Genomic DNA, 14,601 nt, shown 5'->3' with positions numbered 1-14,601 from the left:
TTCGCTGATAATCTAACATAATGTTAGATAAGTTGCAACACTAAATTTAAATAACTCTTAATATCTTAAATCATATTAGGTACTATAGTTTTCTTTGCTTGTTCAATATATGTACCTATATAGGCACGCAGAATGAATTAAGTTCATATGTCCATCATACATATCTATATACATTTAATTTATCTCATTTATAGCTATAAATATTCCATATGTTCTCCTCATCATTTTCAAATCGAAACTCAAAACCCTTATTAACTAAGTTAAGTTATGAAGTAACTATAATAGGGACATATAATATGAATTATATAGTAATATCATGCATTTGGCCTAAGTAATAATATTAATAACTATAATAGAACAATTTAATAAGTACTTAATTAAACAAAAATCACGCGTTACCAGCTATTCTCGCATACCTACACAGATAATATCTGTATGGGGTTGGAAACAGTGGCTGTCACTATGTTTGTTAAATCTTAGATCAATAATAAAAAACAATTTACGTTTTATTTTATTTTTAAATACTTTTATGGAAACCTATCGTAACATATGAAGTAGAAACAGTTTTTATGTGCAAACAGTAAATAAAACAATGTTTGAACAATACCAAACATTTCTGGATGCAAGTAACTAACTCTGCAATATTTGTAAGGCAAGGTTATTCCAGAAAAATAACTCTAAACAATTAATCACGTATGAAAATATAACCAGAAAATCATGGATTTGAAATGAATTGAAGATGTATAATATACAAGAAATAACATACAAGATCTCGACTATTTCGGTAACTATTTATCAGAACAGCAGACAGCTCAATACAGGCGTTGCAACGCTTAAACAGTCTTTGCAATCAGCAAAAGCGTAAAACAAATTGCGAAACAAACGTAAAGCGTGCAGCGAGTTTCGAACAATAGTTTGTGTAGTTATTGTTCTGATAACGTACGCGGTATATACATTGGGAACCCGACTGGGTGTTCCAGTTGATCCACTTTGCATTTTGCGAATATGCGAATGAGTTTCGCGCGTTTAATCTATTTTTCATTGAACTTTAAATTTAATTTAAAGGAAAATTTTTAATATGTTATTTTAGAAGAAGTTAATTAAGAAACAACAATTTTATTATAATTATACAAAGCAATATTTATGCCTCCTATATAATGTCGATACAGACAAAACCTAATAACCGTACGCAAAGTTGTCAAATCAAAAGGTGTCCGTGACAGCTTCGACGTGTATGCTGCCAAGCCTACTCGATCCACAGATAAAATCGCTATTAATATAGTATCAATGTTTCTTCTAATATTGAATCCAATGAAATCCTTATATTTTGTGAACAAGATGATGTGCTTCTAAATAATTTTAGCCATGACGGGATCAATGCTTCGGGCTGTTGAAAATTTCTCGACGTCAAAACTCAATAACATTGTATTGACCTAACCCGGAGTCGTTCAAAAATATTCAATTGTAAAATTTAAAAGAATCGTTACAGAGCGTAAAAATAATGACGTCTTAGTTTATTGCACACCTTGGGTATGAGATGATCGCCTCCAGGCTGTTTCAAATAACGAAAATATTTTTATTGTTATCGTACATGAAAACATGAAATTAATACTTGTTAAAAATAAAATCTAAAAAAAAAGCTAAGTTGCTTTCGCCGGTTCTTCTCAGGTCCGAGGTGTTAATTTGGTAGGTGGTATATTTCTGACTATCAATAAGTTAGTGTAACACTTCAGATTGAATTTGAAAAAAAGTCTAAACACAAAACTGATATATTTTGAATTTGTAATGTTACATCATATTTTTACATTAATCTAAAGTTAAGTATTTTTATTGTTCTTTTAAATGATACCTGTTTAAAAAAATGAAGCTGTTAACAAATACCTAAAGTACGATATAAAATACATTATCTGTGCATTCAAAAATAGTCTTTAATACCTAGAACATAACAAAAAGGTTCTATGATGCAATTTTCAGCTACCATCCATTACAATCAAGGTCAAATACTATTGCTCGGTATCTAGGCTAGCCGTATAATTTACTAAAGCTTTTATACAACCCGGGCGCAGCTTTAGCGATTAAATTAGTCTTTAGAGACACTCGACGCTTGCTGTCTACTCTGAATGCGGTCAGAAGGAGGAAAGGCCTTTTTAACGAAAAATAAATGTGATAGAAATACAGTACTTTTTATGTAAATATTATGTAATAATAATTGTTAAAATTACGGAAGGACGTTTTTAGTAAGAACGTCTGGAAAAATCATTGGGCCGTTGTTCCAGTACCCAGTTGGCAAAGAATTGAATTAAATAAAATTGATGTCAGGGGAATGTGGTTGGCAAACCTCCATTTTTTTCAACGCTAGAACTGCGGGTAATATTAAAACTTCTGAACTAACCAAGTCTAGGGATTGAGTTAGCCAAGACTAACAGCTAACTGTACAGACTACAAGGATTGATTCTATAAATTAATTTTTGTAAGTATGTATTTTTAGGTAAGACAGAAAGTTGTTTGACGGAGGTAAATACCTGCTAAGTTGGTCTCCTAAATCAATTACAAAAACGTAACCCTCATAATATCCTAAGCTAAGCATAACTACATGAGCCTTAACGAACTATGAAAACTTAATGCTAAATGTTTGCCAAAGGATCTCAAAACGATATGCATAAATAGAATAGATCCTGTACGAAATCCTATACCGAGTTAACCGTTGACGATGCAAAAAAATTGCCAAAACAAAGTGGAACTGGCCGTGACACGCCTACCACATTTAGAAGATTTACGGACATTAACTACAGCTCATAACACGAGAGAGGTGGCCAATAGAACTGCCTTCAATCATTACTAATCAGAGAAAATATTGTATATAGATAAGAATTATATCTGAAAGAAGACATTTGCCTTAGTCTGACATTAATGACACCGTGATAATATTTATATTTCTCCTCTTTGTATAACAAATATAACGAGACTTATCTGTACTGATTTTATAATCATCACAATAACTAAATAAATAAACCTAATCACAAGGCCTACCCAAAATTATTAAAAAATCATGATGTGAAATGCATTTCATCCTCTATGCACTATTTTCAAAAGTATTTTTGATAAAGTAACGGATTTGAAATATCAATCTATACTAATATTATAAATGCAAAAGTAACTCTGTATGTCTTTCTGTCTGTTGCTCTTTCAGGGTCAAACCACAGAATCGAATTTGATGAAAGCCCTAAAACGCAATCAAAGCTGCGGATGACAACTAGTTATCTATTAAACAAAGTATCCATTGGATTTATTTCGTGATGCACAGTTATTAGCTTTCGTTACACATAACATTAAAGTTAGACCCTTGACCCGATGTTAAGTGATTTAGTGTGTGACATAGCGTGTCAGTAATATCGCTCGTCATATTCAAATGACTCAATCGACCTATGCAAATGCGGTAGACTTCCCGCGCTTCTGTAAGCTAAATTATTTTGATAAACAGATGGTATCTCGTCTAATACCGTCGTACGCGTCGAGCTACGAACACTTTGTAAATTAATATTATCAGAAATTAAAAAAAAAATCTATAACACTCTAATTTAAGAACGGATTTAACAAAATTTATAACTAATTTTATTATTATATTTTATTTAAGATACATTTGACGTCAAATCGAAGCCAGGTTTAATTATAATTTGTTTACACTGAATACCTACAGGTGGTAGGAACTCTGAAATGAACAATTCAAAAAAAAAAATTCATTTTAGAAGAAACTTACCTCACTGAAGAATTCGTCCATGAAGCCGCCTTCGACGGGAACGTTGACATCGTCAGGCCCGACGTCATCATCGTCGCTTTGCGCCTGTTAACAGATAAAAAATTGGCATTTATAAAAACTCGTAAAAAAACAATTTTATAATTCTTTAGATTTAACTGAAATAGCTTAAAGCTAAATTTCCGGTGGATATTTTCGTAGCTCATATGTAAGCAAGAGTTGACATCGGATGGCGCACGTAAAGCAAAATTGAATCCACTTAGTTGAGGCGGACTAGCCATTATTCAATTTATAGGAGAAGGTCGCGTCCCCACAAAGGCCCTACGACCCGGATATACTGGGATACCATGTAATGAAAACCAGAGCTTTTATTTCAAATATGATATAGTTAATTAAACAAAAAATTATATATATTTTTGTTTTGATTTATGTATACAGTTTTAACAAGAGTATTAAAATGGTGACTTTTGTTTGTGTGTAAATTTATCTCGTAGTAAATAATTAAATAAACACAAAACAATGAAGTAGGTATTTTCAAAATTAAGTTACCTAAGTAACCTTCGTTTTATTTTCATTATTTTTCGCATGTTGATAAAAGCCCCTCGTTTCGAATTACGAGCATCAACATATTATTTATAAGGATGTTTTTATAATATAATAGAAGAGTCATTTGTACGGCTGTGTACGATATGTACAACATTTTTTGTGATCCGAGAGTGACAAAAACAAGTGAAAAACAACCTGTAAAGTCGAGTTTTCATATTAACTCCGTGTATCTTTTTTAGCGAGCAACATGGAATATTGCACCAAAAAATAAAACCCGCTAAAAATTTTACAGTTTCAACTTTGTAACTTTGAAGCCGCCTTTTAAAGTAATATTGACATACATATATAAACAAAGCAAGACTATATAAGGATATATTATTTAATAACTGGAATGACTTTTGTTAATATTTAATAGCTCCAGTCTTTCTCTAGTTCTTAATAGAAATCACGTTCCGAACCCGTGACATGTATTCAAATAAATTTATATTTTGAAATTTCTCGTAAAAGTCAATTTACCAAGTTGTTAAGTAGCCTGAAGCTTAAGTATATTTAGAATATCAAATAGAACTTTGCTATTGCTATTGCATAATATTTAATTTACAATTATATAAAATTATTGATGTTAGTACATATTAGCCGACTTATTTGGAACGCAAAATTAATTCTTATGATAATAAATAACACCTGAATATTTAACAATTGTCGACCGTATGTACGACCGCATACAATATTAGTCATTACATGCCACACTGCGCTTATCTTCTGATGACTTTAAATTATCTGAGGTAGCCCAGTTGATAAAAATCGTGAATACTGATCGAGTCCAGTCTAGACGAGTACCACTTGGCTCTTAAGTTTTTTAGTACTACTAAACCTTGATTCTAAGGGAAAAAAACCGAGAAGCGAATGAATGTTTATAATTCATCTCTGTGTTGATGCAGAGATTCATGAGAAAACATGCATGTGTTTGATGAAATTCTGCCTCTAACTGTCTATCTATCTATCTAATTAATTCAGCTCAACAGAAGAGAGTTAGTCGCCCAGTGGTAGAAAATTTACGAACTTTTAGTATTATAGTTTAAATCGGTAATATAAGTTATCGTGAAAATGCATTAGCTACGATTCGATTGATTAAAAATATTTTGGGATTAATCAAATAATATTCGTCATTTTATAATAATCTTCACTTACCCTTTAAATATATACAAAGCTAATACAATTCTTAAAAAGTAATTTTAAATAACAAAAAAATAATTTTGCTACAAAGCGTGACGGCGTAGGACTCTTTCATTCTATTCTAAATATCAATTTATTTCCGCCATTTGAATAAAAACTTAAGAGTTTGGACATAAATGAACCTCCTACTTTTAGTATTGTAACTTTTTACTAGTGCTAAAACTTAGTGTAAGCTAGTCAGAGCAAGTATTATAGCGCTCATTAGTTATTCCATCACCAAACATAAATAGTTTGTATTAGCCAGAAAGGTGAGTCAGCCATGTCTGTTAAAGAGATAAAGATCATAGCGTCTTATTAATCAAATTATCTTCTTAGTAGTTAAGTAGATAGATACGTATATATTTCGTACAATCTCAATCTTTATGAGCATTGGTGCCGCTTACCATTATAAAATAGCCAAGTTTAACCTTTACTTTTCTGTCATAATATATAAATAAATAAAAATATAAAATATAGCCGTCTACCCGATGGGATATCCCGTTGGATATATTTTTAAAGAAGCCACCATTGTCTTAAGTATGTCATTTTTTTGGCCATGGAACACTGTCTGTGTTAACCAACTATAATTTAACCCTCGTTAGGTTACTTTTCAATAAAGGTGTAATAGTTGTCTATTCGTAATCGGAAGTGCAAATGATTGATTTCCATATATATAATTTTCAAAAAAGAAGAACTTTCATACCAACTTAACTTAGATGTCGTATGTTTCATCATATTACTTCTTTAACTCTGTGTAAGCGTATTTTAAGGCTTACGTTACGGCTGAATGCGCTAAACTTTCACCACCCCTTGAATCCCTTTTTTCGAAAAAAATAAAAAGTCATGTATTTGAAACGCTCATCGACGTTCCAGTAGGAATATCTGTGCAAAATTTGATTCAGATAGACGCACCAGTTTAGACTGTGAGTCATTTCAATACTGTATTAAGCGGATACTTCGTTAAACCGTCTCTGTTCCCATGCAAAGTTTATGTGGTCCACTTATAATTTAAAGTTGCGGTGATTAATCTTGAATTTTCTGAACAAAGAAAGTTTTATCAGTTTTACCGTTGGTTTTCATAACTTTAAATATCTTTCACGTAATTTGTTATCTTGTTTATACATACAAAACATTTTTGATCTAATATAATTTATACAATAGTCTACAGTACAAAGACGATATCGAGTCTAGGTGGCAGCGGACAGACATATAAATCATTTTGCATATGTATACTATGCCTACAATGCAGGCAGTCTTTGTTAGCATACGATTAAATGTAGGTCAAGGGCCCGTCTCGTACCGCGATAATATATCGAACCATTATTTATGCCGCAGGAGGCCGTTCCGACACACTGCCTTAATTTAGTAAACTTGTGTTTTCAAGAAGCTATCATGACGTAATATCAAATAACACTGATAGACAAAAATGACCCTAATGAAAGTTAAATTAATTTGAATGGGATATTTTGAATCTACAACTAGCCTGCATTTTTAAAAAGTTTCAGTCATCCTCAGTTTTCTTGCAACTGCAATGCACTTTTTTTTAAGTAAATATGCTTGAAAATTGAATTTAATTAAGAAAAACAACTGACATTTGACTTTTATTCAGGATTTTCGGGAATATTTAGCTTCAGGTACATCTCTTTTGAGTGTCCAACAGTAATCAGCCAACATGTTCGGACTCCACTTGCCTTGGTACCGTTTTTCCATGTTGGATATATCTTGATAGAATCGTTCGCCGTGTTCATCGTTAACAGCTCCCAAATTTTGAGGAAAAAAATCCAAATGAGAGTGTAAGAAGTTTATATTGCATCCCATATTCTTGTAAGCTGATTAGAGGTTGTTGACCAACTCTTCATAGTTTTCGGCCTTGTGGTTTCCAAGAAAATTACAAACAATATTTCGAAAACATGTCAAAACATACAAACATGAAATTTTTCGATCGGATTAAGTTTTTGTTCAAATTCTTTATCAGACAGTAGATCTCTAATTTGTGGTCCTACAAATATTCCCTCTTTTATTTTAGCATCGCTGATTTTTGGGAATTTCTGTTTCAAGTAACAAAAACCATCTCAATTTCTGTCCATATCTTTGACGAAGTTTTTATAAGTCCGAGTTTGATGTGCAATGGAGGTAGCAATACATCTTCAGGGATAATAAATATATATAGATATAATATAAATATATAGATCTTTGAGCAGATTTTAAATTCGGATAGTTCACGGTGTGTCTAGATTTGTGATTAATACCTTTGATAGAAGTTTGGCAGAAATAACAATCTGATACATGGTCTTTCTGTTCAGACCCTATCATCGGAACTGCAAACGGCATATGACGAGATCCTTTAGCCCATGATGTTAATAAACCAACACACTGTGCACAACAAACACTAGGAGTCCAGGTTTTGTCCAAATTTCGCACCGGAAAGCCAAAATAATTAAAATAACAGTTTTTAACTAATGGTGTCAAATTACGACGTTGACTTTTATAGTAAGTTGACCGCAAATGTAACAAAAGTTATCGGGATGGTTTACACACACACTGGGCATCTTATTACGATGTACAGAAACGACAATCACAAAGAAAACCGTTTTAATTTCAATAATTTAATATTAATTTATAGGAAACATACGTCGGTAAGCAAAATTCGCGTAATCAATTTAGTTTATGTTTAACGAAAACTGAGGGTGATTGAACAAAACTAAGTATGAGGTTTATATGCGGGTAGGTAGTAGGTAGTAGTGTTTAAAAATCCGACTTGATTTTGTTTAACAAAAATACTGTTTACCAGTGTAATATATGATTCATATATTGTATAAACATTCATACATAACGCTTGCTAAATCAAATATATTTACATAAATATGAAACCATCAAATAAGTCGATCTAAAAATAAAATCTTATCTCTGCAAAGTTTAAAGGTTTCACAGAGCTTTTCATTACCAGGAACGCCGTGAGATCAAATAAAAATAGCACCGTTTACAGTTGAATATACAACGATAAAATTATGACCTTATATGAGAGTAGGCGTCGATACTCGGCAGTCGACGACACCTGTTGCATGATGACATGACATTTTATTACGTATGAAAAACTGGGAAAAAATACCTTCAAACAGCATGACATGGATTATGTTACTTATGATTTTTTTTTTTAAATAATTTTGCTAAAGGCAGTGCTCTGTCCCGTTTTATTAATCTACAAATATTTAATCATTAAAATCAGTTTTGTTGTTGTAAGAAGGCGACTTTTATGAAACATAATAAGAGTGCTCCAAAAATGTATTCAAATGAAAACCCAAATATAAATTACATATTTCCCTTGAAAACGGACTTAACGCTATAAGCTGCTGGCCTTAAGCCTCCCCTCCATCAGGTTTAAGGAGAAGGTTAGGAGAGAATTATGATTAACAAAAAGGCCGCTTTTCGATTTCCAATCAGTTCGACTTGAGAAACTTGGAATATTCATTTGTATGAAACTGTTCGCTTTCAATAAATGTTTCTGACTTGCGATAATACTAAGTTCTTATACGAAGATTATACGAAGGTCTAGGTGAACATATTTATTTTCATAAAATATCTTACTATATTTCGAAAAATTAAACAAAATCAGAATTAATATAAGGAAAAGAATATCTCATTATGAAATTAGCTATTTCGTTTGGAAATATGTATATTAAACAATTAGGTAAATAGCCCCAAATTACGAGCCCTTTCAAAAACTCGAAGCACGCGATAAAACTACGTAGGAATCAAGAGATTAATTAGGCTTACTTATTTTGTAACTATTTTCGGGCCCGGGGCGTGGTGGCGACAAAATCGTGAGTCTCGACACGTATTTCAATCGAACGGCCCGGTCAGCGAGTTGGCTCGAACGAACGAGCTTTTACTAAATAATATAACACCATTTTACTTCACAGAATTTCAGACGTTTCAATTACTGTATCGAACAAACTTCTATTGACTGAAAATATTTTACAATGCTTATGAAATAAAAACATGATTATATAATTTTTTACTGTGTGGTTTCATTATTTAATTAATTAAAACATATTTTAAGTAAATAGCACATAAACATGAGAACCTTCTTATGAGGTACATGTGAATATTTTTAATAACACGGTGAAATTCGGGCGAGCCTAAAAGTGCGGCTAGAATAAATGCTTACATTATCTTCTAGTAGAAGGTTTAAGTCTTTTATTATATTCTTTCCAAGCTGTATTTCATGGTTGGAAAACTAGGCTTTAAGTTTTTATAATACGAACATTACGAAGATATTAGAGTCGTACCATTCGTGTTGGTTAGTTGAAAATTTTATACAAGCAAAATATTATACGTTTTGTCCTTCTATTGAAGATTTCTATTTACTTTCTTATATCATTCAAATAACCATCTGTTTGTATATATTATGCGATCTTAAAAGAGAGTGGCGTTATTATGAATCTAGTATCTAAATATAGATTAACTTATTGCAATAAGGCTTATAAATCGTTTCGTTAAGGCTTTCCTCCGTATAGATACTTCGCTATTAAATTGGTGATAAGGCTTCGTGTGAGTCTATCTGGTTGGTACCTACCACTTATCATATGTTCTGCCGCCAAACGGCAACACTTAGTATTTTTGGGTTCCGATTTAAAGGGTGAGTAAGTCGGTAACTCTACAGGCACGAGGACATAATGTCTTAGTTCCCAATGTTAGTAACCAATTAATGTTATGAAGAATGATTATTATTCCTTGAATTGCCAGTCTATGACTAGTGGTGACCACTTACCATCGGATGACCCATTTGTCATTACGATTACTTGCCAATAACATAAAAAAACATTCTTACATGAAAAAAATAATTAATGAAAAATTAATATTTTTGATATATAAATATAACTTATATTTATAAATTTACTTTACTAATTTCATAATCATATAAAAATAATGATTAAATATACCCGTTGTAACAACAGTTAAAACATTGTAATCTACGAAACCAAGTTCAATTGTTCACTTTTCACAATGGTCTTATAAGTAGAAACTCTGCCAGAATCAGATAAAGAAATGCAATTTGCAAGGCATTAAGGTTAGGACGAATTGCGATTCTCTAAGTGAGCATTAAACTTGCGTTAATACAACAACCACTACTTGAAAAGCTTCACGGTGGCGCAAATTCTAACAAATGGAACTAAACGAAGGGTATGTTGTATGATTCTTGAATAATCAAGTAGATGTAAAACGCTTAAATTATGAATCAGAGAATAATTTTCATTGCGTTGACGCTGTAATTAAATTAGTCCAACGTAATAAGCGACGAGCTTGGAATTGTGATCGTAACACTGGAAACCGGAACCAGTTGTTAAACCGTACATTTATCCCAATTAAGCTGAATAAACAAAGCGGGCGATTTAACGCAATTCACGTACAAAACAGATTGAGTGAAACAATTTATGACGATTTGCCGTAACAAGCTTTCCGAGTTCAGATTTAGTATAATAAATCTCTATAACATAAGTTAAAAAGTACCATATTTCTTTTTCTTATCACCTCATGTGAAAACAAATATTCTCTTATACCCGCTGGGTAAAAAGTTACGCCGCGAGCATAAAAGATAGCTCAATTCCGAAATGCCGTAACGCCAGACCATTACACAACGAATAAACCGACCTTCACCTTCGCAATAACCCTTTTCGTTGACTAGGACTCCGGGGAAAACGTTGTGCGAAGCTAATTCAACAAACCTTGATACAAAGGCTTCGCTAAAGTTAGACGGATAAAGAGATTTCGCTAGAAGCTAAGAACTAAATCAAAGGTTAAAAAGTTAGAATATATGATCACTCTTTGATGGTCTATAACATTATTGAATACCAAAAATGTATTAGAAAAATAATTATGGCTGACGATACTAAGGTCCTTATATGCCAGATTTTATAGCTTAGTAACGATACAGTGCTCAATATTAAATAACCAGTTATGGATAAATAAAATAATGTAATAACATGACATATTTTAATAAAGGACAGTTTTGTTTCATCGTTATGACGTCTGATATGAAAACGTAAAATTACTAATTCTATAATAATAGTAATAATTATATAAGTTAGGTTGCTTTTTTTATAATTCATTATAAAAAAACTGCAGAAATTTGTATTAAAAAAAAACTGGCAGAAGGCCTTTAAATATAAAAATATTTATAGGCCTATACAAGTTACATTGACTTTGGTAAATTTTGCTATTACATTAATTTATGATTTAATAGCCTGCGAATGTGCTGTAGCTGAGCCTTCCGCGCTTCCTGATGGGATGGTTTTTGAGACTTCTGGCACGCTACTCCGATGCGGGGTATATATATATAATCTATCATAATAGAATAGTAGATGATGCAGCAGATTTTTATCCGACACATGCAGATTCTTCTTTACGAACAAGAACGAGATTAATGATAAACACAATATCGGATGGTGAAGTAGTGCGTGTAAGCCCACAACTTTTAGTTAAGACTCACGTGTTCTAACCACTAGGGCTCGGCTCGTTGGCTTATAAAAACTGATTATACTCAATTTATATAACTATATCAACACGAATGACAAAAATAGACTTTCATCTGGTTTAGCAGATCTGCGTAAATTAAAATGTTTCCTGAGCTGTATGTACTGCTGATTATTATCAGTTACTCGAATGAAAATTAATATGAGAAATCGATAGAAACAGCACGACCTTCATTTGTTACACCACCATTACCAGAGAAAGCTGCCAAGTTATCCGTATTGCAATCAACACAAATTATCAATTCAAAACCAATACGATTCTATACCAGAATTCTAATAAAATTATACAATTTAATAAATAACTTGAAAACTAAACACTAATTACTTATTTCTAATAAGCATTAAATAATGACTGAAATGGAGATAAATAAATCGAGTAGAAAAGGAAAATAGTACTGAATAAAATAAACTACAGACGTTAATAGGATTACGGGAATCTGGGTCAGTCAGAGGCTGGTCTTTAAATCCGACACATAATTACATAGAGGCGTCATCAAGAGAAGTATCACAACTCTTTTACCACCTCGTTTAGGAGCCACTAAAGAAAAAAAAATGTTCAACGAAAATTACGGCTGCAATTATTTTAGCATTCTAAGTACTAAATTTACATAATCCTCGCATTAAACATAAATCACGGTAAAGTTTTACTAACATTTTAAACAAAGGATTTCAATTTCGAAATTATAACTACATCAATCATTTTATCTTTTAAGCATTTTAAAACGTTGAAATTAAAAGTTAGTACTTTAAAAAATATTACAAAAATATGTGTGTGCGTGCGTGTGTGTATGCGTGTGTATGCGTGTGTATGTGTGTGTGTATGTGTGTGTGTATGTGTATGTGTGTGTGTGTGTATGCGTTTGTGTGTGTGTGTGAATATAAGAGTACAATACATATTCCGTACCCAAATTTTCTTCTAATCGTAGATTGTATTTATATATGTGTATTAAAAATTCATAATACAACATACATTATACTTTTATGAGAAAAATGAAAATTGAACAATACAAACATTTCAGAGGTTTCAACTGTTTACAATGTTTACCGTAATTTCAATTTCAATTCCAATAGATTTAATTATATTCGTTACAGTTGTAAGACTTCTAAATATAAAATATACTTTATGTTGAATTATTATCAACTTTTTTTTATATTCAAAACTTAATCTCTTGTAAGCAGTATATGTCTTTTACGATAGAAGATTTTTACTTCAGTCGATTGTAATCTATATTAATAATTTCGTGCAGGTCTAGGATAGACCCGATCGAAACCTATCTACAATTATAGGTCGTTAAAAAATTATAATTTTTTAGTCGACATCATATATCCGCAAAATTCGTATAATCGAAACATTTCGATATTAAATCCATGAAATTCACTGACATGACAGTTCATCAGTGGTGCTTTCAGAATGTGTGTTGCAAATAATAATAGGGATACGATAGTTAGTATATTCATATTTGTTTAGTTTTATTTATTCTACCCGAGCAAAGCCGGGGTTTTCACCTAGTTTAGTATAAAGCGACACAGTGTCATAGAAAATTCTTCGGTGAAATAAATTTAAATCTTCAAGAACCAAGTATGTCTTTTAATTAACCGAACCTAACTTTATAATAAAAATAACCGTCACACGTTGAATTGTGTAAAATGTTTCCACAATCAGGGTTTACATAACGTGTTCTACGTTCCTACAGAAAATAGTTTGAGTTCGAAAGCTTTTCTTTTATCGCAGTCCGGTTACTCTGAATATAACGAAACTATTTTTGAACACGTACACAATTTCCTGTTTAGTAATAAACTTTCTTGGTTGTTAATAAAAATAACACGCTTTTCTAGTTCATATAATTATAATTAAACTAAGAACCTTGCAATGCTCATTCCCCGAGCCTGGCCAGCCAGTGCCTTGTCAGTACTGACAAGGTTTCTCATCAACCACTTATAATATACCCTGGCTTATGCAAAACAAAGAAGCCGGTAACATTGGCTAGTATACTATATTCTATAACAGATTCAAAGTGATTTAAACGGATTAAATTTTTATTTTTATTTTTACGCTTAACATTACTGAAGTAAGTAAATAATTCGATAATTTTACCAGCGTCTCTTAAGACATTCTCGAATGACGAATCCAACTAATTATTATTAATTACAACTAATTCAAAATGAACTAAATTAAAAAGGCAATGTAAATGAATAAACAACGACAAAGCTGAATAGTAATTAGTATTCGAGGGATAATTAAATGAATAATTAAAGAGTTAAATGAGTTTCAGTAATAAGGCAACAACACAGCCCTTAGTATTAGGTATGCTTATCACGAATTTGGACAGTCATAAAGTCAAGGGTCGCTTGGATATTGACTTCGTACGCCTTTACAGCCTCTAAACCACAGAGCCGTAAGTGTTATTTAAGGTTTCTCGATAATGGTATCAAATTAAGTACCTACTACATTCAGAGATACATACAGTTTACGGTTACGTGGAGTGGAGTTACGTAGGATAATGCTTTTATTAATGTATTCTCCTTACCATAAAAAAACCTAGGCTTGATCTT

The 14,601-nt window shown here is 31.8% G+C and overlaps 1 protein-coding gene across 8 annotated transcripts in view; it reads right to left on the bottom strand.

Moving 5' to 3' along the window:
* LOC113400110 (syntaxin-1A) overlaps window positions 1–14,601 on the bottom strand; it is a 54,917-nt gene that overhangs the window by 31,715 nt on the left and 8,601 nt on the right. For all 8 annotated transcript variants that reach the window (XM_064215647.1, XM_026639536.2, XM_026639540.2 and 5 more), the window contains exon 2: window positions 3,758–3,841. In XM_064215647.1, coding sequence (XP_064071717.1) covers window positions 3,758–3,841 — 84 coding nt within the window. The remainder of the gene's footprint in view (window positions 1–3,757; window positions 3,842–14,601) is intronic.

The sequence above is a fragment of the Vanessa tameamea genome, chromosome 8 (genome assembly GCF_037043105.1).
Source record: "Vanessa tameamea isolate UH-Manoa-2023 chromosome 8, ilVanTame1 primary haplotype, whole genome shotgun sequence".
NCBI lineage: Eukaryota > Metazoa > Arthropoda > Insecta > Lepidoptera > Nymphalidae > Vanessa > Vanessa tameamea.
The sequence above is the reverse complement of the archived record's forward strand: the minus strand, read 5'-3'. Positions and strand labels throughout refer to the sequence as shown.